General features: G+C 29.8%; 3 protein-coding genes across 4 annotated transcripts; all 3 read left to right on the forward strand.

The window, feature by feature from the left end:
- The first annotated feature begins 6830 nt into the window (after positions 1 to 6830).
- On the forward strand, positions 6831 to 13884 carry LOC149060310 (uncharacterized). 2 transcript variants are annotated; one of them, XM_089217409.1, is made up of 7 exons: positions 6844 to 6969; positions 7484 to 7562; positions 7634 to 7802; positions 9433 to 9723; positions 9803 to 10416; positions 11262 to 11515; positions 13573 to 13884. In XM_089217409.1, exons 2-7 carry the CDS (start codon positions 7501 to 7503, stop codon positions 13881 to 13883), a joined length of 1701 nt encoding a protein of 566 aa, XP_089073535.1. In that variant the 5' UTR covers positions 6844 to 6969; positions 7484 to 7500; the 3' UTR covers position 13884. The 2 variants fall into 2 exon arrangements, with proteins under 2 accessions (XP_089073536.1, XP_089073535.1); XM_089217410.1 differs by lacking the exon at positions 7484 to 7562 and having other exon boundaries at positions 6831 to 6969.
- Positions 13885 to 14758: 874 nt separating this feature from the next.
- Positions 14759 to 18335, forward strand: LOC149060311 (uncharacterized). The gene is made up of 6 exons (XM_089217411.1): positions 14759 to 14887; positions 15382 to 15462; positions 15536 to 15575; positions 15683 to 15799; positions 17779 to 17982; positions 18162 to 18335. Exons 1-6 carry the CDS (start codon positions 14870 to 14872, stop codon positions 18266 to 18268), a joined length of 567 nt encoding a protein of 188 aa, XP_089073537.1. The 5' UTR covers positions 14759 to 14869; the 3' UTR covers positions 18269 to 18335.
- Positions 18336 to 21452: 3117 nt separating this feature from the next.
- LOC149060312 (uncharacterized) lies at positions 21453 to 25520 on the forward strand. Its single transcript, XM_089216807.1, has 5 exons — positions 21453 to 23658; positions 24153 to 24233; positions 24308 to 24347; positions 24483 to 24599; positions 24946 to 25520. Exons 1-5 carry the CDS (start codon positions 23641 to 23643, stop codon positions 25089 to 25091), a joined length of 402 nt encoding a protein of 133 aa, XP_089072933.1. The 5' UTR covers positions 21453 to 23640; the 3' UTR covers positions 25092 to 25520.
- The last annotated feature ends 1059 nt before the right edge of the window (positions 25521 to 26579 follow it).

Genomic DNA, 26579 nt, shown 5'->3' on the forward strand with positions numbered 1-26579 from the left:
ACCGAAAATTGTGTTTAAAAAGTAGTAATTTTATATAATATACATTTATATTAATATTATTAATATATTAATATACATATATATACATATATATATATTAATTTATAAACTCCTTGTGGCTGTTTTAATCCGCCGTCAATTAGATCCCATTGCGTCAGTTAGTCACCGAGATCTAGCTGTCGAGGGATCTATGTGACCGTTCACCCTCGGCCCACCGTCGTTATCTCGGCCCGTAGTCCTTATCGCGTTGTTTCTCCCTTTTTACCGTCGTATTCGATCGGTTTCTTCTTTTTAAACGCCGTCCGTGTGCTGATCGGCTTAAGGGGCCTCTACACCAGCCCGTTTTTGATAGAAAATAGCACATTCTAAATTTAACCATACTCCAGAATGCGTCCTTCGACATAAGTTTTGAAAACGGATTTAGATCTTTCAGTACTTGGTTGATGCATCGGTCGGAATACATTTTGAATTTTTATTTTCAATAATATTTTTTAAATGATTTCAAATTTTTAAAAATTGCAACTTTTCAAATAAAAATAATTAAATAATTAAAAATATTTTTTAAATTGTATCACGAGCGATGCCTTGGGAATGTTATTAAGAATTTATAAGTTTTTTCAAAACTAGAGTATTTATGGGAGCGTACTGTTAAAAGTAGAATCGTGTATTCAGTGTGAAATTTTCACTATTCATTTGTTTTGAACAATTTCTTTGACATGTGCCTGCGGGTGCGTAAAATTTCCCCGCGTAGCATTCTCAACCATCTCGTCATCATCACCCGACGCGGCACAAGCGAAATGTAGATAAGGATATTATTATTAGATATTTTGTAATTTGTTGTACTTCGTATATTTACTGTGAACTAAGGGCTACGCTCAGGATAACAAAATATAATTCAATAAACCTATCGTTTATATTATTATCAATGATTTAGAAGTTTCAGTCATTAGACAATCGTCTGACGTAACCAACATTATTCTACTGTTTAGTGAAGTTTTGTCTTTATAAGTTAAAATGAATAGCAAGTACAAACCTAAGCATAGAAAGCCGTTATCCCACAGAAAAAAAAATAAAGGGAATGTTAAGGCATTTACTAAAACCACGTAAGTTGCTATATCACCATTCTAATAAAAAATTTTATATTTAGTCCAGTCATTTAATGATTTTTTGAGGAATTAAATCGGAAAGTTTTAAAACTTTTCCAAAAGTTTGATTATAGGTAGGCTCCTGATAACCAAAAACAACTTTTACTTAACTGTTTGAATTTGATTCAAAATAGAATATATGACAATATTTAAATAGAATATATCCTAGACTGACAAATCATCTCCGTTCATGATTAAATAAAAAAAAAAAAAAACCGGATGAGCCTCGCTCTGCTGTACAGTTGGGGTACAATGGATTTGTTAAATTTGAATTCAATGATAGGTATCATTGTTTACGAAAAACGATTCTGAACGGAGATGATATGTTTGTCTAGAATATAATACATTGTTATTAATTGTAATAAGTATATTTTATTTTGAAACGAAAAATTTAGAAAAATCGAAAATTTTGACAATTTAATCTATAAATAAGTCAAAATACTTTGAAAACTTAATCATTCATAGAAAACGTCAATATAAACATTTGGTGAAAATTTCATGTGTTTACGTTATTTGGTTTTTGAGTTAGAGAACAAATTCCAAAAACCGATATGATTTGTCAGTCTAGAATATTATATATTATATTATGTTTTACATGTAATTTTATGTCAATATTAGCTGTTTTTTTAATTACCCTCGTATTTTTTACAATTATGGTAAGCCGAACTTATGGACAACCTTGTATTCAAATTTCAATTGTTAGCTTCTAATACAAAAATTTTTATTAATTTTTACCTACAACATACATAGCAAATATACATGATTTTGACGAATTTTGTCAATATTCGCACTTATAAACGCTTATAAAAAAATTTGTACCTATGTATTTTTATAATTTTTGAATGGGAGTTAGAACAACTTATGTGGACCCTTCTATTAAATTTTCAAGTATTTTGTCCGAGCTAAATTTTTTTTATCAACATTTATAAAAAAAATCGAATATTTCAAATGCCTATAAATTGATTAAAAATTAGTGAAATCTTTTGAAAATAAAATTATATAAAGAAAATGCCAATATAAACAACTGATAAAATTTTCAAGTTTCTACAACTTATACTTTTTGGAAAAAAAAACAAATAGCAAAAATCGTTTGAAGCTAAACCGTTGTTTAACGTGTTTTTGTAAAAATTTAAATTTCAAACACTCATAAATTTTTTTTGTCTGAATTCGGTAGAGTTTTTTTTACAGATAATTGAAGAAAAACTAATGAAAAACCTTGTACCAAATTTTCAAAACTTAGTTATAAAAAAAAAAATTTTACGATTTTTCAACCACAAAATTATTTGCAAATTTTCGTAATTTTTACATATTTCGTATAAATTGGAACTTTGAGCACTTTAAAAAAAAAATTGTGACTTACGATTTTGGATTTTTTTTTATCAGGTAAGGAACAACTTATAAGAAACCTTGTATTAAATTTTCAAGATTTTCTGGCCGGCCAAAAAAATTTTATCGTTATTTAAAAAAAAAATACTTAAAAAAATTGAAAATTTCAATTGCCTATAATTAGCTCAATAAAAGTCAAAATACTTTGAAAATTTAACGGTGTATAGAGAACGCTAATCTTAACATTTGGTGAAAATTTCAAGTATTTACATCGATTAGTTTTTGAGTTATAACAAAAAAAAATTCGATTTTGTCGAAAACTAGTTTTGCGTAAAATGTACCGTTTTTGCCTTAATTTTGAAGGGTTTTTCCCGACGCATTAAAAAAATATTGAAAATTTTTCACTTTTGACCCCCCAAAGTACCAACTAGAGTCACTTTCCTTTCAGAAAAGTTGCTACATAAGGCAATCGAAGAATTTTTACTGCCCCAAATCGTGTCGACAGACACAAAAAAAAAATTAAAAAAAAAAAAAACACACATCATGGTAAAATCAATACATTCTTCACTCCGTTCAGAATCTAATATATATAATATTATTAAATATAAAAATTGTATTCTTTAAATCAAAAAGCTTGAAAATGTATAATATTAGGCTTTTAATATACTGTTAGAATTATTATTTTCAAAGATGAAACCAATCAAAAATGTTATAATTACAATTGAACAAGTTTTCTTGTATGAAAAATATAACAATATAACTGTTATGTAGAGATAGTTGGTGTTTTCAATTTTCAATTACAAATATAATAAAATAATACATTTATTAAACTGTTATAATATTAGTTAAAAATATGTAAATGTTAATATCGTTTTGAGTGTCAACTGTCAAGTCATATAATGATTATCCAATCCAGTTCACACCAAAACTAGGTATCAAGCTATTATAATATTATTATGGTATAGTCTGTAGGTAATGTATAATAAATAATAATGCTAGACAATTCCCATTATTTAGAATCGGTAATATATTATTACAATGTAATATTTTATTATCTTATCTTGTTTTTGCGGTCGTGCCGTCACGTCGTACGGTGGTCGGGGAACCATTTAAATTTACTTACTAACACTAATGTCCATTTACGAGTATACAATTACTAACACATCCGCAATACAATTATAGAAATTGCCTATAAAATGTCCCTTAATAAATGTTAGTGTCGAGGCCCCTTAACAGTAGTTGTTTTCGCATCAGTCGTCAACTCGAATAGTAGGTAGGGTCCCGTTAGGCGTCAGGCGTAGTCAGCTGTAGGTGTGTAGATCGAATCCGTGACCGCCGGTTTGACGGCGGCGACGATGATCGTGCGGTCGGTTCATATTTTGCATTTTTTTTTACGTAATTTTGTTTTAATTTTATACTTTGCCTCACTCGGTAACGGCGACATATTATTATATGTTTATAGAATTATATATATGACGTATTACCACGGCAGCATAAAGTTCTTGCATTTTATTCAAGTTTTAATAATAACTGTAATGATTTGTCCGTTTTGCAATAATTATTGTTCAGTATACAGCAACAATACCTGTCAGTTTCATTTCATTTTTACTGGGACTTTTTAACATTTATCCTCTTATTTGTGTTGTTTTACTGCTTTACAATTCCAAATTGACCGTTTATTATATGACCGATGAACACATAGATGAATTAATATAATATATAAAGATTATAAACATGTATATGTATGAATATTCCGTATTTTAATGTTGTTTAGGTAAATAGTTCACACGCACGCGCGCACAATAAGCAGAGTTACATTTATTTATATAAGTTATAACTCACTTTTATTTAAAATATATACCAATAACAGACGAACAAAACACATTATGGACTTTCTTACAAGTACACTCACACGAGATGCCTATGTAATTTGTAAATTCACTTAATAGTTAATACATATAGTATAGTACCTACACTTACTGCAGTTACTAACACATAAGCTCATTCGAGTAGATCAACAAATATTTTATAACTCATATATCTTATGGCGGTTTTGTTATTACTGCTGTTATTGATTTTGGCTATGGATTGCATTAATGTTAATTAGGTAAAACCATGTTTTAATTGTATTGTACATACTAATGCACACATTCACATCTACATTAAGTAGTGTTACAATTTTAATGTTACTCATAACACATTGGTATCTAGGTACTTTGACTACAAACAGTTAAAACCACCTGTTGAGTTCTGCTAAATGGATTTCTACTGAATTCTTTATTTGTGAGACGTGTACTAGGGATTCCATCATTCCAAATTCTGTAATGGGTGCCTACACTTGATGTTGTAGAGTCAAATTTTGTTTCTGCAAAACTCATAGGCATATTAAACACTTATAAATAAAAATTATTATAAAGATTATGAATATGTATGTATGAACACACCAATTAAACGTTCTTCTGTTTTGTTCTACTGCTCAATATATAAATTACAATTGAATAATATGTACAATAATATGTTGTTAAGATATAACTGTAATGAACTGTATGTTTCTTTTGCATAATTCACACACACACACACACAATAAGTTATAACTCACATTTATTTTAAATGTGCCTTTAACAAATGAACAGAACACTTATATATTTCACAGTAAGTTATAATGGACTTTCTTTCATAAATCTCACCTCAGCACATCAAGTAAATTGACAAATATCAAAATTGCATAACTCATCTTATACCAGTTTTGTTCAACTGACTACTGCTGTTATTGATTATGTTGCCTATGATTGTATTAATATTAATTAGGTAAAACTATGTTTTAATTGTATTGTACATACTAACGCACACATACACATCTACATTGAATAGTGATACACAATTTTAATGTTACTCATAACACATTGGTATCTATAGGTACTTTAACTACAAACAGTTAAAACCACCTGTTGTGTTCTGCTAAATGGCTTTCTACTGAAATCTTTATTTGTGAGACGTGTACTAGGGATTTCATAATTCCAAATTCTGTACTCAAGACATAAACATTTCTCACTCCAATCATACTGTTGAAAGTAAATTACATAACACTACATATGGGTGCCTACACTTAATGTTGTAGAGTCAACAACAAATTTTGTTTCTGCAAAACTCATAGGCATATTAAAAACTTATAAATAAATTATTATAAAGATTATATGAACACACCAATTAAACATTCTTCTGTTTTGTTCTACTGCTCAGTATAAAATACAATTGAAAATTTTATGTTGTTAAAGTACCTAATAATATGTTGTTGAGGTATAACTGTATGGAACTATGTGTCTTTTGCATAGTTCACACACACAATAAGTAGAGTTACAGTTATTTATAGGTTATAGCTCACTTTTATTTTAAATGTACCTTTAACAAATGAACAAAACACTTATACATTTCACAGTATGTTATAATGGACTTTCTTTCATATAAGTATACGTCCTTGGGGAACCGTACCGTTGTATATCGTCCTCGCTCGCCGCCGCCGGCCGTCACCCGTCCCGAACTCTCTCTCCCGTCACCCGTCCCGTACGCTATTCGCGGACTTTTCAAATTCAAATTATATTACGTCGTGTTTGTCGTTTTTAGTAATATTAAGTTAAATATTAGTTAAATCATATTTAAGTTAAGTATCGCTTGACGAACACACAATTCTAGACGTGTGTTATGTATTTTTGTGTTTTTTTCTGACGTTAGGTTAGCTGTGTGTCGCTGGACGTTTACACGATTCTAAATTCTGTAATTAAACTGATGATGAAAGCCGCGCTGCATAAACACACCGGAGTGATGAGAAAATGCGATTTAAGGTATTAAGGCAAAAAACAGCTTAAGAGTATAATGCAATCAGTAGGTAGGTCCCGTTAGGCGTTAGATGTAGTAGTATTTAGGCGCGTAGAACGAATCCGATCCACGGTCGGCGATGTCCAATAATTAGCACAGGCATATTTGCTTTTTTTTTTAAATACTTAATGAATAGTTATAGTAGTTATAGTAGACGCTCAGAGCTGTTCTTTTTTTTTACATAATTAAATTGGTATGTTGCTAGACATACCTACGCATATTATTTACTTAGGTTAGGGGCTATGTAATTTATTATTATTAAAGATTATTCAATCATATTATGTGCGTTTATAAATTTATAAGAAAATGTATATAATATTGAACGTTCGCTTACGAGTGTCGTTGCAAATCAGCAATAGACGCATTACTACAGTATGACCATTATTAGGCTATGATTTAACATTAAACTGGTTACGATCTGTCAACACGGCGGAGAGGAGCCGTGCAGGGAACAACTTTAACGACGCCAGACGCGCCTGTGTCAGTCTTAGTGTTACTCGACGACATCTTGACGGTTTGTGAGAAACGACCGAACGACGCACGTCAAAGCATACCGAAATCTTTTGAATTTTGATATCGAGTGATTTCTTTCCTTTGTATTTTGTATTGTGCGCTTTCCATACCGGTAAGTACAAATTACACGATTACATAATTTAACAATCTTAACACTATACGTTCAGATGTCTTCATGACACCGCGTATAGCTGTACACGTTGTTTACCGCCTATAAATGCCATTTTGACCATGGTGTGTTTAGTGTTTTTAATATTTTTTTGTTTTAATTTGAATACGACGCGCATTCGTCCTCAGAATTCGACGTTCATCCGTTAGCCGTTTCACAGCTTTCCGAGTTTCAATTGGCCCGTTACCATTGCGATATTTGTTTTGATATGTGATGAGTTTTTGTTTTGACTTTTTGAGCTCGATATGTCATTTTCCGTATTTTTCTATTTTTTATGGACTCACCACATAAATAATGTTTACCGTAATAGTTCTAAAAATAACACACAATCACCCAAGTTGCACTGATAACACACTGATACCGTAATATTATATCCGATTACAACGCGTTGTAGATAATTTATTGAATTTGTTAAATTTGTTAAATATATAATTTATATATGAAGGAATCCATGAAGTTTTTAGGTTATTCACAATGGTCAAACGCTGTGTGCTCTGTGGAGTTGTGGAAAATGTGAATGATGTTTCCGTACACAAGTGCTTACAAATTTAATACATTGGGTACAACTTAACATTTATAATAAATTAATAATATATAACATTTTTAGATTTCCAAGTGGTGGACGTCGTCTCCAGTGGGTGGTATTTGTGATGAACCACGGTTTTCCTGTAAACAACACATCTAAGCTGTGTTCCAGGCATTTCGTTCCTGGGCTTGACTACATTATAGGAGACGCACGTCCCCGTCGTCTGGTGCCCACAGCAGTGCCATCTCTCGTGAGTGTATTATTATTTATTTCAGTACAATATGACTCCACACCTGCCTGGCTGTACAGCAATAGAATAGATGCACTTAATATGGTTTAATCTACCTACTATTGTGGTGTATAAGTAGTTTAACGTTTTTATACCATACATTAAATTACATATGAGTATGTCATTTACATTAACCTATAGTCACATTACTTCATTGCTTTGTTTAGCTTACTTTGATAAACTATATTAAATTGATAATAACAGTACATCAAATTACTTTTAAATGTGATTGCTTAATAACTAAGTCACCCATGCAATATTAATTATTCTTATACCGTATTATTATATTAAATAACATATAGCTAACACATAGTGGTAATTTAAACAAAATCAACGGAAGTTATATTGTTAAATATTTATTATACACCTCATATTATATCGTATTTAATTTAAGTGTTTATACAGTCAACTGAAAGTAATATTATAGATTTTCAAAATAATCATGTAACACCTGATAGCCTTTTTAACGTTGGTATGTCTGGAATGTTATTTTATCATGTAAGTTGTTTGAATGAATTCATTTAACGCATATTATACCATATTAATGTTATTACACTGTTATATACCATGTACTGTTACTGTAAGACAACTGAGCACATTAAGCACTTTTTGTTCAGCCTAACACAGATTATATAAATATGTATGAACTTACAACCAGTTAAACTTTGTTTTGTTGTAGGTATTTTTTTTAAACATCCCCTCCCCTACTTATTTGCAAAGTCTATGTTATTATAACAATTGCAAAATATCATATGTTAAATATTGTATCTATAACGCATGCGGCACCGTCAGAAATGTAGCTAACTACATTCAAAAAATATAAATGTACACTGTACAGTGGCATGTGTTCACACAATATCTTAACATTAACCATACAATTGGTAAATTCACTTAACACATACCTACATCTTACTTTTATAGAATGCAACACTTTTTAAAACATAGGAACATTAGACATTTAATGTTTCAGCCTAACCAACATAATTAAATTAATATGTATGTATAAGAACACAACCAATTAAACTTTCTTTTTTTTGTTCTACTGCCGTAAATGACCAACAAAATACAACTGAATATATTCGCTACATCTATGACTGTATTAAAGTTATAATGGACTTACTACCACATCAACTAATTGTACTTAATATATACAGTTAAAACCACGTGTTGAATTCTTTCTACTGTAAGATTTGTCCTAGGGATTTCATCAATCCACATTCTGTACTCTTATCAATGCTCCCTATATCGTTAGATTATTTCAATACTTTATTTGCGGTGTTAATAGAACTAACTGTACATTGTAGTATTTCCCGTACCAAATTACATACAACAAGTATTCTACAAAACATAAACTTATTTAGTTCATATAATTTAATTCAAAATAAATGTTCACTTAACAAAACATACACCACAGTTAAAATAAATTAATTGGCCTATAACAAAAGCCATTACATTACACCTGCCTACTTCAATGCCAAACATGCTGTCTCAAACAACTCGCTTATTAACACTAACCTAACACTAAGATATGTTAATTCCTTAATAAAAATAAAATTGTATCTACTCTACATTAACTCAACCTAATTTATAGGTGCTCGGGGACGTCCAAATGGAGGAGGTAGGCGTGGAATTCATCGAAGTCCAGCTGGAAGAAGAGGAGGGGGTGGAAATCGTCTACGTCCCTATAGAGGAGGGGGAGGGCGTAGAAATCGTCGACGTCCCAATGGAGGAAGAGGATGGCATGGAATTCGTCGACGGAGGGGAGGACATGGAAGTTGTCGAAGTCCTGGTGGACGACCAAGGCGAGGGTGTGGAAGTGGTCGAAGTTCAGATGGACGAAGCTCAAGCAGAACTCGAGTTTGCCGGCGTGGTCAACGAAGAGGTCAGTAAATACTAAATATGTCTTAAAAATATAATTTTATTAATTGATAAAAAAATTAACATTATTATTTAAACTACAGTTCGGACCAATTCCCGTGGATGTTCCAGTCGAACAACCAAGAGTGCGCGCGCCAATGATCGACCGGCTGGCAGGCGTGAGACACCCTCTTCCAGAGTGCCACCACGTGGGTGCGTTGACTGCTGTCTGCAGGCACTGTGACGCCCGCCACTTTCCCAGCGAACGTACGACCATGGGTCACTTCTCCACGTGTTGCAATAACGGCCAAGTGACCGCTACAGGAGACCACGTGTTGTTGCCTGCCCCGTATCTGTTAATGAATTTGCTAATTTCTGATTCGCCGGATGGTCGTAGTTACCAAGGGAACATCCGGCTGTACAACAATGCCCTGGCATTTGCTGCGATTTCCACCAGCGTGAATCCCAGACCTTTACAAGGGCGAGGTCCGGCGGTGTTCACACTCCAAGGGCAATTGTACCATAGGACTAATAATGACGTGGCTGCCAACAGAGAAGAAGCGAGATACTGCGAGTTGTACTTCATCGAGTACGGGGAAGCCAACACCCGCCGCCTCGACATGGCCCGACAGAGAAATCAACGTGAACTGTCAGAGAGTGTGATGGTAGACTTGGACACTATGCTGCGGGACAGGAATCCATACGCATTGGCTTTAATGTGAGAAAAATTATTGTGTCTATTGACTTTAGACATCTTAATTAACCGACCATTTAGAGTAAGACTCATTAAGAGCTACAAACATACAGCAAACATAAAGTTATTGCTTAATGATGATTCAAAATATACATACAACACAACTCACTACTCAAACAACTCACAACTCAACTTTGTAAAAAAATAACTTGAATAATAACAACATTTACCCTCTTACTCTAATCATGTAAATTATTTGAATGAATTCATTTAATCCCATACACCATATCACTGTTATACAATACAACACTTTTTGTTCAGCCTTACACAGATCATAAATATGTATGAACACACATTAAAAATATAAATTTACACTGTACTGCCATTGCACAGTGGCACGCATTCACACAATACTACAACATTCTTAACATTTACCATATACAATTGATAAATTCACTTTACGCATACCCGTTTGCAGTTATTTCGCTACACCTATGACACACACACACACACACACACTAAGTAGAATTACAGTAAGTTACAATGGACTTTCTTTTAAATTGTATTTCAACTTATACAATACTTAGTAATGTATAATGTACACTGTACTCACATGATACTACAGGTATCTGATATAAATATTCTGCAAAACATAAATCTTACCTCAGACTAATCATATAATTTATAAATTCACTTAACTACACTTACTTTTATAGAGTGCAATATACATTTTTAAAATTAAGTTACTAACACAAAATTCAGTATCATTACATTGATGGTGGAGTTCTGATATTTATTCCCCCTTGCTCTTGCAAATACTATTATTATTGGTGTGTTTAACACAATATACATGTGTACATTTATTCCAGGAATATGCGTCAGGTGTGGCAGGCAGAAAGAGACGTAGCAGATGCCGACCCAGCAGGTGTGCATCCCGGGCCGATCACAATGCATTTTGTCGCAGATGCAACCAGGGATCAGCGGCGTTACAACCTGCCCACAGCAAACGAAGTTGCTGCCGTGTTTGTCGGTGACGACGGTCGTCCGCCCAGAAACCTGAATCTGGTCATCTACGACACGAATCCAATCGACCCGCAACACAGGATGCAAAACATACCTGCGGGTTGGTTAATAACTATTTGAATTGGTCTTTCACTTACTTTCAATACATTTATACACTATAATAGCACAATCAACCTTAACTCTTTCACAGGGACATTTGAAAAGCATTCATAGGGTTTATGTCATACAACAATTACACAGCATAGATGTTGTAGTACGTTGGTACTATTTACATTATATTTTACTGAACTCTATCTACACAACATAAACAATTAATCCTTGCGTTATAATAACTGTATATTTATAATAAATAATACAGCCTTTTCAAATCCAAGTAGTTTTGATAATTTTACAAAAGCAGTAACTGGTAATTCTTTTGAAAAATTCCTTGGATCAAGACATGCAAACTCAGCACTTAGTTCGGAGTGTTTTGCAAAACGTTGTTGTAATTTTGATAAAACGATATCCACAGCTACATTATGGAGAGTATACTCGAATATCGATGTAGCCGATGTTGGGGCTGTTGAAACATTATTTAAGTTTAAATTTTTTTTGGTGGGAATACGAATTGTTGGGAGTACTTCTTCTACAACTAAATCAATACTGCATTTTTCAAATTCATTATTGGCCCACGAGACAAATAGTTTTGCAGCATTCAGTACATTTTCAAAGTTTCTTGACTCTTTTTTCTACAAGTTTCTTGATTCTTCTACAGTCGAATCAACCATATAATGGGCTTGTAATACATACATACCTTCGGTTTGTAAATATTTAGATAAGGATGTTGTATGACTAAATATTTTCAAATATAACTGGTTAAAAGGGTTAGTGAATTTGGTAATATGAAATACTGTACATTATTATCCTGAACACTAAGTGTATTGTAATGTATTAGTTGATTATTTTTCATAGTCATTTGAACAGTTTTCAAGTGAATGTTCATTTCTACATCAAGTCCTAAAATATAATATAACTAAATAGCATCTGGGTAATATGGTTGTCATTTTGTTTCAAACTCTGGTTGTAATAATATATAAAAATAATATAGATTTATATTAATATGGTTTAGTTTTGAATATTTAGAGAAAATAAAAACTACATTACAATATCATTCATTTGGTTAGTAGATGATAAATAATATTTAAGAACTATTCAAATAAGGTTGACACCAGTTATACTATACATACTGCGAATTGGATTTTGATATTTATAATTTACAAACCTAGTGATATTAGTAGGATTTTTTTTTTATTGTTAAAAGATCATTCTTAAAGATATATTTTCAAATTCATAAAATGATAATGTATAGCCGGAGTCCGAATTTCGGCACAGTGTTATTGACGAGAGTTTGTTAGAGATTTCATTTGCCTGGTGCATTCGAATTCATCAACGTAAATAAATATATTGAGATTTATTAGACAACACATAAGTGAATAATATGACATCAGATATCGTGATAAACAATTTTTCGTAGACAATAGTACCTACGAATCGCACTAAAATGATTCACAGAGATCTTCAAATCATATATATGCTATTACCTATTAGCTGATCTCCGTGCATTTCGTTGACCGTTAAAAATACCCATTCTATATGATTTCAAAATGTTTGGCCGATTTGTCGTTTATTTTCGTTGGAAAAGTTATTTGAACTAAACTCCTATTTTATGAAATAGGTACCATTGAATTTTACTATATTTGATACATGTATTGTTGACATCTTATCATTCTTATCTGCTGAGACAAGTTGGATTCCTTTTAGAAATTTTAAAAAATGTATGCTTATAGGACATTAATAGGCAGTCAATAAATTGTTTTCCCAATCGTACATTTTTCTAAATAACAATTTATTTATATTAAACTTGTGACACTGTGAATATTAAACATTAAATAAATAATCAAGACATAGAAGTAGAGAAAGTATTTCAAGCTGATATTTTTAGTGATCATGACTATTATAAATCAGATACAGAATCATGTGTGTTATATTACATCTGTGGGTATGTCACAAGATATATTAATAAACACACTAAGTGTAACAATTGTCAAATTGCAGTACAAGGTAGAGCAAAGAAATTATAAGATTATTTAATTCCTTAACTAAAAATTATTATTTTAGGTAAAACATCATTTTCTGATATGGCTGAAGCAACTCTCACAAATATTAAAACTAGAGGAGGCTTAATTCATCCAAGCACATTTTTATTCAATTTGTTGACAAACGTAGAGGAATCATTTCAAACATTTTGCAATGATTTTGATGTTTTTCAACAGACAGTTTTTAACAAAAAATTGAAACTTATCAACACTTTTCCATGTAGTATGCCTAAAATTGAAGTACTGACTTTTATAATATCATATTATGTAAAGATGAGGATGTGTCAATATACAAAAGTTTTAAACAATGATCAAAAAAAAAAAAAAAAATAATGCAAAGAAAAAGAAGAATTCAAAACTTGTTAATACATAGATTAAAATATTAATCAAATTAGAGAATACAATCAGAAACAGAATTTTGAAATGGAGAGTTAGGTAGTGAAAAAAAAGCTTACTGTTTCGTCTGTATTTTTATAATTAAAATTTAAAGTAGGTAGTGTAATATTTTTTGGGTAATAAATAAATCGCGTATTTTTGTTATGAATGTGTACATCTACCCTACGTTTTAAAAATCCAGAATCTATTTTCCCTCAAAACCATTTTACGACATCAAAAATGTATTACATAAATTATAAATATAAAATAAAAATAAATAATAATGGTAATAACTAATAGTTCCATTCTAGTCCATGATAGCGCTACATTCGCACTTGTCCCATTTCCCCCCGCACAAGCCTACTCAATTCCATAAGCGGCCCTGCTCCCCGTCACCCGCCCGCCAGTTCGTTTCCAGTCCATACTATCTTAGTCCGTGGCGATGACGTTGCTCTAAACCTACAAAACTCATAGGGTGTCTTAGGAGGTGGGGGCAGATCTTTCAGAAACATAACCTATGATGATGAAATTAACCTCCAAATATTTAGTATCAAAAAATATATATATATATATGGACATAGGAAACAGATTACGATTTTTTTTACATATTATTTAATTAATAAACTTTACTAATTTTAATTTTTATAATATAAATAATAAAATACGATTTAAGAATTCAGCGCAATAGTGAGTCTGAGTTTTAAACCCAGGAATTTTAGTTTCTTATGTTGGCAACACCCATGATTATGGTTGTCGTCACGTTTAACCTAACCTAAATTAATCTAACACTTAACCGTATTTCGTCGACGACAAAGCTTTGTAGGTAATATAGTAGGTACAGTGTTGAGTTGCCGCACTATTCACCTTGTCAGTCGTTTTTGTGTCACTCAATACGATTTTCTTCATTCGAGCTCGTTTCATTTTCCGTCTGTTTATCACCAGTCATGGGGTATATTATTAAGGTATGTTAATTTGCATTATATATTTGTTTATAGCGTCTATTTCAATTGAAATAGAAATGAAAACGTGGTTTTGCATTTTGTTTCTTTTAAGCCCGGTGGCGGCAGTTTTATTTAAAAATATATTTGTTTTCTCTTTTCTGCAAGCGACAAGGACATTGCCGTCAACTAATTCTATATATTAATTTTCGTATCATTCTTTTAACTCTATTCGAAAAAAATGAAAATATAGCTATTTACAGATTTTTTTTTTTCATGTATTTTTAATAATTTATTTAAATTTTTAAATTTTGGGTTTCGATTTATTGGTTGAGTTATATGTAATTCTAAATACTTTTATACCCTCCATATTTAAAGCCTCTTCAAACACATGGTAATTTAATTATTTTCATACTTCATTCCAATTGTAATGATTAAGAAATAAGAATACAGTATTTGCTCGTTTATTTGGCTTTTACTTATATTCTTACTTTGACAAATTAAAATTATTATTATAGTTATCTAACATTATTAAATGGATCCAACAATTGGACCTTGAAGAAAAACCGATAGTTTCAAAAAAAGAACTAATGGCGGAGGTAATTATTATTTGAATTTTCATACTATATCTACATGTATTAAGTTTGTACATGATGTGTTACTTTTTTCAAGGTACAACAAGTTACAGAAAGCCTTAAAACTTCAGACACAGGTATTATATATATAATTTATCTCAAATCTAAATTAGGTTGATAAAATGCCTAACACATTAATTTAAAATTGTATTAGATTTTCAATTAATTTTGGATAATTCTTTAGGAGATGTATTTCCAGTACCGATAGGGAGTGGAGCTATAAGAGGTCGAAGACAAATTGATTTTGAAAATTTTGGGTCACCAAGAACTGTATCTTCATTGGGTGAAATTGGTAAACAAGGTAAGGTATTATTTAAATGAATATTTTAAAAATACTCTAAGACTCTATTATTAAACAATATTAAAACAATACTTCAAATAATTTTAGTTATTTGTGATCAGATATACCTATTAAGACAGTCAATGATATCTACTTGGGAAATGAGATTAAATGGAATAACTATACTAATAAATTTACTAGCATTATTACATAAAATATTATAATATTTGTAAAATTGATTGTGGTACCCACATTTAATTTATTTAATTATATCAATAACATCTGTTGTTAATAAGTGTTATTACTAATCATATATTATAATAATAATAGTATGTATTACATAGGTAAGTACAAGTTATCGCCGATAACAATTTTATCATAGCCACATAGGCATTGATAAGTATTACTAGATTAGTAACCAATTAGTACGTAACTATGGTAACTTTAAAACTATAAAATAAAAAATAAAAAATTTAAGATCCCATCCCTTATTATCATCATTCACTTAGGTTATTTATTATCCAATTTAATTGGCAATGAATAATGATTGATAAACCTACCTCAAATTATCTATATTACATTTCTTGATTTTTTGTCTCTTAGTAAAGTTCGTAACATTGTGCGTAAACAGTTCGTTCTTGTGACTTGTGAATTTAATAAATTTATAACGGAAATAATTAATACCAAAAGAGGTGGTAAAAAAATAATTTTTGATAAACAATTTTATTATATTCCGTGATATTTTTGATTTATATTATTTAATTTTCGTAAGCTGCAGTAGATTTACCTATGTACAATTATACAATTATATTTATATATTAATTCAATCCAAAATTAATTTAATTTTTAGTTTTTACATTTATTTATTTGCATTGTACATTATTATTGTCTACTTAGTTTTTTTCGGGGGGGGGGGGGGGGGAGCGTCCATTGTATAGGGTGGAAAAGGCACGGGGGGGGGGAAACGTCTTAGATTCATAATATATATACAAGAGGATCTTATGGTAAGCAATCAGAATACGGTAAATACAGCTATATACCGGAAAAAAGGAAAAATATAATTTATATGCAATGTACACTATCAAACTCGTTACCATTATGCTGGTGTGTAATCATTATTCATATTTTATTTGGTTCTACTTTTTATCTACTTGAAATTATTTACCAACTTTTTTTGTATAAATTAAATATTTATTTTAATTTTTAATGTATAGTGCCTGACACGAGAAAAACAATTGTTTTTATAATTGTAAAAAAAAAAAACCCCTAACTTATATTATTATTTATTTGAAATGGCATGTAAAAATTTAAAATATATTCATTTGATTACCCTAAACTACAATCTTAAACAATGATGGGTTTGACCGTTGAGAAATGCCAACTGGTATGGAGCAGGAACCCACACAGTACCCTAAGAATGAAAAACATTATATAGGTACAATAAAATAAAAATGTTTACCATTACATTTGAAGAGAACATTTTTAACATAATGTAATAACACTTATTAACAACAGATGTTATTGATATAATAAAATAAATTAAATGTAAGTACCACAATCAATTTTACAAATATTATAATATTTTATGTAATAATGCTAGTAAATTTATTAGTATAGTTATTCCATTTAATCTCATTTCCCAAGTAGATATCATTGACTGTCTCAATAGGTATATCTGATCACAAATAACTAAAATTATTTGAAGTATTGTTTTAATGTTGTTTAATATCATTTCACCCAATGAAGATATAGTTCATTAATATTTTTACACTCTAAAGACTGGTACACACAAGTGCTATTTTCTTTGCATGATATTTTATCGCAAGTATATTTTAAATCTAAATAGATGTTACATATTATATAACCTTACCTAGTATATAAAGATATAAAATATTGTATGTTGAAAATAACACTCATGTATACCGGCCCTTTATAAGCATTATTAGTTTGAAACAAAATAACAACAATATTACCCAGATGCTAAAAAATGTATATTTTAGGAGTTGATGTTGCGATGAACACTCATTTGAAAACTGTTAAAATGACTATGAAAAATAATCAGCCAATACATTATGATACACTTAGAATCTGTGGTAACAAAATACGGTACTTCATTTCACTAGATTCACTAACCCTTGAAACATTGCTAGTTGACGATTCACCTAAATCAAGGGTAAATCGTAACGGCCGAGGAACTCGTGGAGGTTTGTAACATAATTTTTCTAATATCAAAAAGGCAATATAAGTAATTTGTAAAACAAAATAAAAAATATTTATCAATATTAAATAACAACTAATAATTCCTATATTTCACTTTATAGATTAACTAAAATTTTAAATACATTTAAGATTATTTATTTAATGTCTTCTTGTTTTATTTTAGGACCCGGAAGAGGTCGTGGACGTGGAGGTCCAAAAGGACGAGGAAGTCGTGGAGGACCTCGGGAAGGTGGAAGTCGTGGACGTAGTGGTGGACCACCTCGGCGCTAAAACTATAATTTTCATGTTCCTAATATATAAGAAAATATTTGAAATATATTATTTTAAATATTTTGTATTTTTAGTGCATATAAATCCATTTTCCCTTTTTGAAATATGTTTTCTGCCAATGTAAATCTATCTTCTGCTTATTGTACAAAGTACTCAAGTAATAGAATATGATTTTTGAAAACATATCTTAATTAATCAAGAAGTTTAGTTGAAAAAATTGCTGGACATTTAAAAAAAAAAAATTTTAATAATATTTAATTTGAAAAAATTAATTATATATTTGAGGTAGCCATTTTATAGTAAACTTCTTTTTATATTTTTCGAAAAAACTCATAAGAATATTAAGATTTGCTTAGTGCTTTATTATTATTAGCACATATTACTTGGATACCTTAAGAGGACGCTACACATGTATGTGTTGTCTCTGTCTTACAAGGGCGTAACATTGCAAAAACTGTTTCGCGCGAGAAAGAACCAAGAAAGTTATAACTTAGAAACGAAATTTTCACCACATAAAAAGGAGAATTTTGTCTGTGCAATATCGTTTTTATTTTTTCGATATCACTTATACAAAAAAAATTCTTATTGTTTTATAATACATTAATTTTATGTTTTTTAAGCATGAATAACTTTTTTTGTAGTTCTGTTATCGAAAAAATAAAAACGATATTGCACAGACGAAATTCTGCTTTTTATGTGGTGAAAATTCCGTTTCTTAGTTATAAATTGATTACCAATATTATAGGTATATAATGATGGTAATTTGAGTGGAAAGGCCTAGCTATGATAAAATTGTTATCGACGATAATTTGTCGTACTCACGGACTAAGATATACAGGACTGGAAACGGAGTATTATCAGTGGAACCCAAATGTTTTCATATGGTACATCACGGACCCCTAATCAAACGTTTGTTTACTAAAAATGTATCTTAATAACTCAATAAACAATATAATATACATAGGTACATTTGAATGTTTTTAGATTTAATGTTATACTTTAAATAAATCAAATTTACGCACAATATAATATCAATCGTCAATAACCTATTTATTTTATTTTAATTCAAAAAAATTTAACAATAAATATATTAATACAACATAGAAAATAATTAAACTTAACTTTCCTAAACATAACATAAATTCATTTTTAACCAGTACATGGCTTCTTTATTCATATATACCTAATTAATATATTTGTAAATGCTCGGAGGTAGGAGTGGACTGTATAATCGTTAGGTAAGAATCAAAAAGATAAATAATGGTGCAACAACTTATGTTTGCCACGGTGTCACCGGGTGCTACTATTCAAATAAAAATGATAATAATAATAATACTTTAGGTGAAGTAGGGGGCACAATAGTGCTGGCCAGCGGAGGGCAATAAATAATAATAAAATTAGGTAAAACTAATTACGACATAATAACAAAATATATATGTATATAAAAACCGTGTTGGGCGACAGCAGTCTGCTGGACAATCAATGGCTTAAGATAATGGTTGGTGGACGGTACTGGTAGTGATGACGGTACGTGTTCAGAAAGATACACAAAAACAATGACGGTAACGGTAACAAAAATAGCTATGAACGGTCGGTCGGTAGGTACCGTGGTGAGTCGGACGGTAGGTCGAACGGTACTGGACATAGGTGCCGGGCGGCCTGCATACTGCAGCAACGCTTTGCCGATATGAACCGGGACGCCGTATAACTGCTTCACGTTCCGAACAATATTTTTTTATTTTAAAGAAGAGGAAAAACATAAAAAAATGTATATTTATTCATTTTATACTACTAATATACTTTTTAATACTGAACTTTGTTGAACAACTTCATTAGTTATGTCTTCAAATGAAAGAGATTCTAAAATATCTTTGTTTAAATTCATCAGCATCCAAGCATCCAAATTATCCATCGAAAAACGATTTCTTAATCGAGTTTTTATAAATGTTAAACTTGAAAAACTTCTTTCACATCCAATTTGAGTACATGACAATGTTAGTACGTACTTATATGCAATAAATAAATTATTATATGCTGAAACATAAAGTCATCTATACTTAAATAAAACATTATAGCAGCTTAATAAGCAATTCTAGCATCGTTTTTTTTCTTTGCATTGTTCTATTTTTTGTTGCTGGTTTTCATTATTCAAAGTTATTTCTCTTCTTCATCATCATCTTCATTGTCTTCTTCCTGCACTAAATAAGTCTCAGGCAATTTTAATTTCATTTTTTCCCATTTGGAAGCAAAATCTTGAAGTTCATTTTTTAATACAGCCTTTTCAAATCCAAGTAGTTTTGATAATTTTACAAAAGCAGTAACTGGTAATTCTTTTGAAAAATTCCTTGGATCAAGACATGCAAACTCAGCACTTAGTTCGGAGTGTTTTGCAAAACGTTGTTGTAATTTTGATAAAACGATATCCACAGCTACATTATGGAGAGTATACTCGAATATCGATGTAGCCGATGTTGGGGCTGTTGAAACATTATTTAAGTTTAAATTTTTTTTGGTGGGAATACGAATTGTTGGGAGTACTTCTTCTACAACTAAATCAATACTGCATTTTTCAAATTCATTATTGGCCCACGAGACAAATAGTTTTGCAGCATTCAGTACATTTTCAAAGTTTCTTGACTCTTTTTTCTACAAGTTTCTTGATTCTTCTACAGTCGAATCAACCATATAATGGGCTTGTAATACATACATACCTTCGGTTTGTAAATATTTAGATAAGGATGTTGTATGACTAAATATTTTCAAATATAACTGGTTAAAAGGGTTAGTGAATTTGGTAATATGAAATACTGTACATTATTATCCTGAACACTAAGTGTATTGTAATGTATTAGTTGATTATTTTTCATAGTCATTTGAACAGTTTTCAAGTGAATGTTCATTTCTACATCAAGTCCTAAAATATAATATAACTAAATAGCATCTGGGTAATATGGTTGTCATTTTGTTTCAAACTCTGGTTGTAATAATATATAAAAATAATATAGATTTATATTAATATGGTTTAGTTTTGAATATTTAGAGAAAATAAAAACTACATTACAATATCATTCATTTGGTTAGTAGATGATAAATAATATTTAAGAACTATTCAAATAAGGTTGACACCAGTTATACTATACATACTGCGAATTGGATTTTGATATTTATAATTTACAAACCTAGTGATATTAGTAGGATTTTTTTTTTATTGTTAAAAGATCATTCTTAAAGATATATTTTCAAATTCATAAAATGATAATGTATAGCCGGAGTCCGAATTTCGGCACAGTGTTATTGACGAGAGTTTGTTAGAGATTTCATTTGCCTGGTGCATTCGAATTCATCAACGTAAATAAATATATTGAGATTTATTAGACAACACATAAGTGAATAATATGACATCAGATATCGTGATAAACAATTTTTCGTAGACAATAGTACCTACGAATCGCACTAAAATGATTCACAGAGATCTTCAAATCATATATATGCTATTACCTATTAGCTGATCTCCGTGCATTTCGTTGACCGTTAAAAATACCCATTCTATATGATTTCAAAATGTTTGGCCGATTTGTCGTTTATTTTCGTTGGAAAAGTTATTTGAACTAAACTCCTATTTTATGAAATAGGTACCATTGAATTTTACTATATTTGATACATGTATTGTTGACATCTTATCATTCTTATCTGCTGAGACAAGTTGGATTCCTTTTAGAAATTTTAAAAAATGTATGCTTATAGGACATTAATAGGCAGTCAATAAATTGTTTTCCCAATCGTACATTTTTCTAAATAACAATTTATTTATATTAAACTTGTGACACTGTGAATATTAAACATTAAATAAATAATCAAGACATAGAAGTAGAGAAAGTATTTCAAGCTGATATTTTTAGTGATCATGACTATTATAAATCAGATACAGAATCATGTGTGTTATATTACATCTGTGGGTATGTCACAAGATATATTAATAAACACACTAAGTGTAACAATTGTCAAATTGCAGTACAAGGTAGAGCAAAGAAATTATAAGATTATTTAATTCCTTAACTAAAAATTATTATTTTAGGTAAAACATCATTTTCTGATATGGCTGAAGCAACTCTCACAAATATTAAAACTAGAGGAGGCTTAATTCATCCAAGCACATTTTTATTCAATTTGTTGACAAACGTAGAGGAATCATTTCAAACATTTTGCAATGATTTTGATGTTTTTCAACAGACAGTTTTTAACAAAAAATTGAAACTTATCAACACTTTTCCATGTAGTATGCCTAAAATTGAAGTACTGACTTTTATAATATCATATTATGTAAAGATGAGGATGTGTCAATATACAAAAGTTTTAAACAATGATCAAAAAAAAAAAAAAAAATAATGCAAAGAAAAAGAAGAATTCAAAACTTGTTAATACATAGATTAAAATATTAATCAAATTAGAGAATACAATCAGAAACAGAATTTTGAAATGGAGAGTTAGGTAGTGAAAAAAAAGCTTACTGTTTCGTCTGTATTTTTATAATTAAAATTTAAAGTAGGTAGTGTAATATTTTTTGGGTAATAAATAAATCGCGTATTTTTGTTATGAATGTGTACATCTACCCTACGTTTTAAAAATCCAGAATCTATTTTCCCTCAAAACCATTTTACGACATCAAAAATGTATTACATAAATTATAAATATAAAATAAAAATAAATAATAATGGTAATAACTAATAGTTCCATTCTAGTCCATGATAGCGCTACATTCGCACTTGTCCCATTTCCCCCCGCACAAGCCTACTCAATTCCATAAGCGGCCCTGCTCCCCGTCACCCGCCCGCCAGTTCGTTTCCAGTCCATACTATCTTAGTCCGTGGCGATGACGTTGCTCTAAACCTACAAAACTCATAGGGTGTCTTAGGAGGTGGGGGCAGATCTTTCAGAAACATAACCTATGATGATGAAATTAACCTCCAAATATTTAGTATCAAAAAATATATATATATATATGGACATAGGAAACAGATTACGATTTTTTTTACATATTATTTAATTAATAAACTTTACTAATTTTAATTTTTATAATATAAATAATAAAATACGATTTAAGAATTCAGCGCAATAGTGAGTCTGAGTTTTAAACCCAGGAATTTTAGTTTCTTATGTTGGCAACACCCATGATTATGGTTGTCGTCACGTTTAACCTAACCTAAATTAATCTAACACTTAACCGTATTTCGTCGACGACAAAGCTTTGTAGGTAATATAGTAGGTACAGTGTTGAGTTGCCGCACTATTCACCTTGTCAGTCGTTTTTGTGTCACTCAATACGATTTTCTTCATTCGAGCTCGTTTCATTTTCCGTCTGTTTATCACCAGTCATGGGGTATATTATTAAGGTATGCTAATTTGCATTATATATTTGTTTATAGCGTCTATTTCAATTGAAATAGAAATGAAAACGTGGTTTTGCATTTTGTTTCTTTTAAGCCCGGTGGCGGCAGTTTTATTTAAAAATATATTTGTTTTCTCTTTTCTGCAAGCGACAAGGACATTGCCGTCAACTAATTCTATATATTAATTTTCGTATCATTCTTTTAACTCTATTCGAAAAAAATGAAAATATAGCTATTTACAGATTTTTTTTTTTCATGTATTTTTAATAATTTATTTAAATTTTTAAATTTTGGGTTTCGATTTATTGGTTGAGTTATATGTAATTCTAAATACTTTTATACCCTCCATATTTAAAGCCTCTTCAAACACATGGTAATTTAATTATTTTCATACTTCATTCCAATTGTAATGATTAAGAAATAAGAATACAGTATTTGCTCGTTTATTTGGCTTTTACTTATATTCTTACTTTGACAAATTAAAATTATTATTATAGTTATCTAACATTATTAAATGGATCCAACAATTGGACCTTGAAGAAAAACCGATAGTTTCAAAAAAAGACCTAATGGCGGAGGTAATTATTATTTGAATTTTCATACTATATCTACATGTATTAAGTTTGTACATGATGTGTTATTTTTTTTCAAGGTACAACAAGTTACAGAAAGCCTTAAAACTTCAGACACAGGTATTATATATATAATTTATCTCAAATCTAAATTAGGTTGATAAAATGCCTAACACATTGATAGTTGTAATTATTACAACTATAATTAATTTAAAATTGTATTAGATTTTCAATTAATTTTGGATAATTCTTTAGGAGATGTATTTCCAGTACCGATAGGGAGTGGAGCTATAAGAGGTCGAAGACAAATTGATTTTGAAAATTTTGGGTCACCAAGAACTGTATCTTCATTGGGTGAAATTGGTAAACAAGGTAAGGTATTATTTAAATGAATATTTTAAAAATACTCTAAGACTCTATTATTAAACAATATTAAAACAATACTTCAAATAATTTTAGTTATTTGTGATCAGATATACCTATTAAGACAGTCAATGATATCTACTTGGGAAATGAGATTAAATGGAATAACTATACTAATAAATTTACTAGCATAATTACATAAAATATAATATTTGTAAAATAGATTTATTTATTTAATTATATCAATAACATCTGTTGTTAATAAGTGTTATTACATTATGTTAAAATTTTCTTTTCAAATGTAATGGTAAACATTTTTATTTTATTGTACCTATATAATGTTTTTCATTCTTAGGGTACTGTGCGGGTTCCTGCTCCATGTCAATTGGTATTTCTCAACGGTCAAACCCACAGACATTCTACCCACAATGGATTGGATTATTGGTTATACTTTTTATAATTGTAAACTATTTTTATATGATGATAAATCATTCATATTAAAATAAACGTATTATGATGAAAAATTCAAGTATCTACGATTAATATTTTTTTTGAATATCAACAAATAATAAAATCATTGTTTAAGGTTGACAGATTTAACAGGTGAATATTTATGTTTTATGTATAACTTCAGATGATTGTAACATTGAATTACATTTTAAAGCTAATTGAAATAGTGAAATTTTTATTACCCATAATAATTTAAAAAATACTAATAAAACTTGAAATTTAATTGTACCCATGAATCGCAAGATATTAATAATTTTATACCACATAGAAATTACTGTTATTAACATTCAGTGAATATTATATGTACCTGTATTTATTTATGTTAACAATAAATGGTTTTACGTATAAATCACATTTATACCTTATTTTTTTGTTTGTTTTTCCCGATGGTTTCGAAATTCTAGTGTGTGTTTATTTTCCCTTTCCCTCAAATGACCAACTATATTATCTCCCAACCAATCTTGATGAAGGAAATCAAATTTACTGTCCCACAAGGTGATGACAGAGACAAATAAAAACATTTATCATTTTGATAATATTAATATACTTTTAGGTACTAAGTCGCTATATATATTGTATTAGTAATTTTTTTATAAACTTTCTTGCAAACTAAAATGATACAAATGCCTCATGATTCTCATAATCATAATAGTTAGTAAAATAATGGTTTATGATTTACCGTTTGAATATGTTGTATGTATAAAAATAACTGCTACTGTCGTAAAAGTAATAGTTAATACGAACATCATTACTCGCAGTGTTATTATGCAATATTATTGATTATTTTAACAGTTTTAAGGCTGAAGTTTTTAGAATAACATTTCTTGAAGCCACTTGAACCATATCATGTATTATATTTTACTCAAAATCTAAATTATACATTTGTATTCAAAAGCTTAAGCTTAAATATTATAAGCGTCCGTTTGGTTCTGAACCATATACCATAATTTATATATGTCTATAATAATTATAGTATTTGTATATGTACCTATCATTAAGAGGACGCTACACCTGCATGTGTTGTCTCCGTCTTATAAGTTTGTAAAATTGCAAAAACTGTTTCGCGCTGGAAAGAACCGAGAAAGCTACAGTTATAACTAAGAAATGTAATTTTCACCGCATAAAAAGCAGAATTTTGTCTGTGCAATATCGTTTTTATTTTTTTGATAACAGAACTACAAAAAAAGTTATTCATGCTTAAAAAACATAAAATTAATGTATTATAAAACAATAAGAATTTTTTTTGTATAAGCGATATCGAAAAAATAAAAACGATATTGTACAGACAAAATTCTCCTTTTTATGTGGTGAAAATTTTGTTTCTTAGTTATAACTTTCTTGGTTCTTTCTCGCGCGAAACAGTTTTTGCAATGTTACGCCCTTGTAAGACGGGACAACGCATATGGGTGTAACGTCCTCTTAAGGTATCCAAGTAACATGTGCTAATAATAATAAAGCACTAACCAAATCTTAATATTC

Source organism: Diuraphis noxia, unplaced genomic scaffold (assembly GCF_037042655.1).
Source record: "Diuraphis noxia isolate RWA-SAM2 unplaced genomic scaffold, SU_Dnox_SAM2 contig0001, whole genome shotgun sequence".
Lineage (NCBI taxonomy): Eukaryota > Metazoa > Arthropoda > Insecta > Hemiptera > Aphididae > Diuraphis > Diuraphis noxia.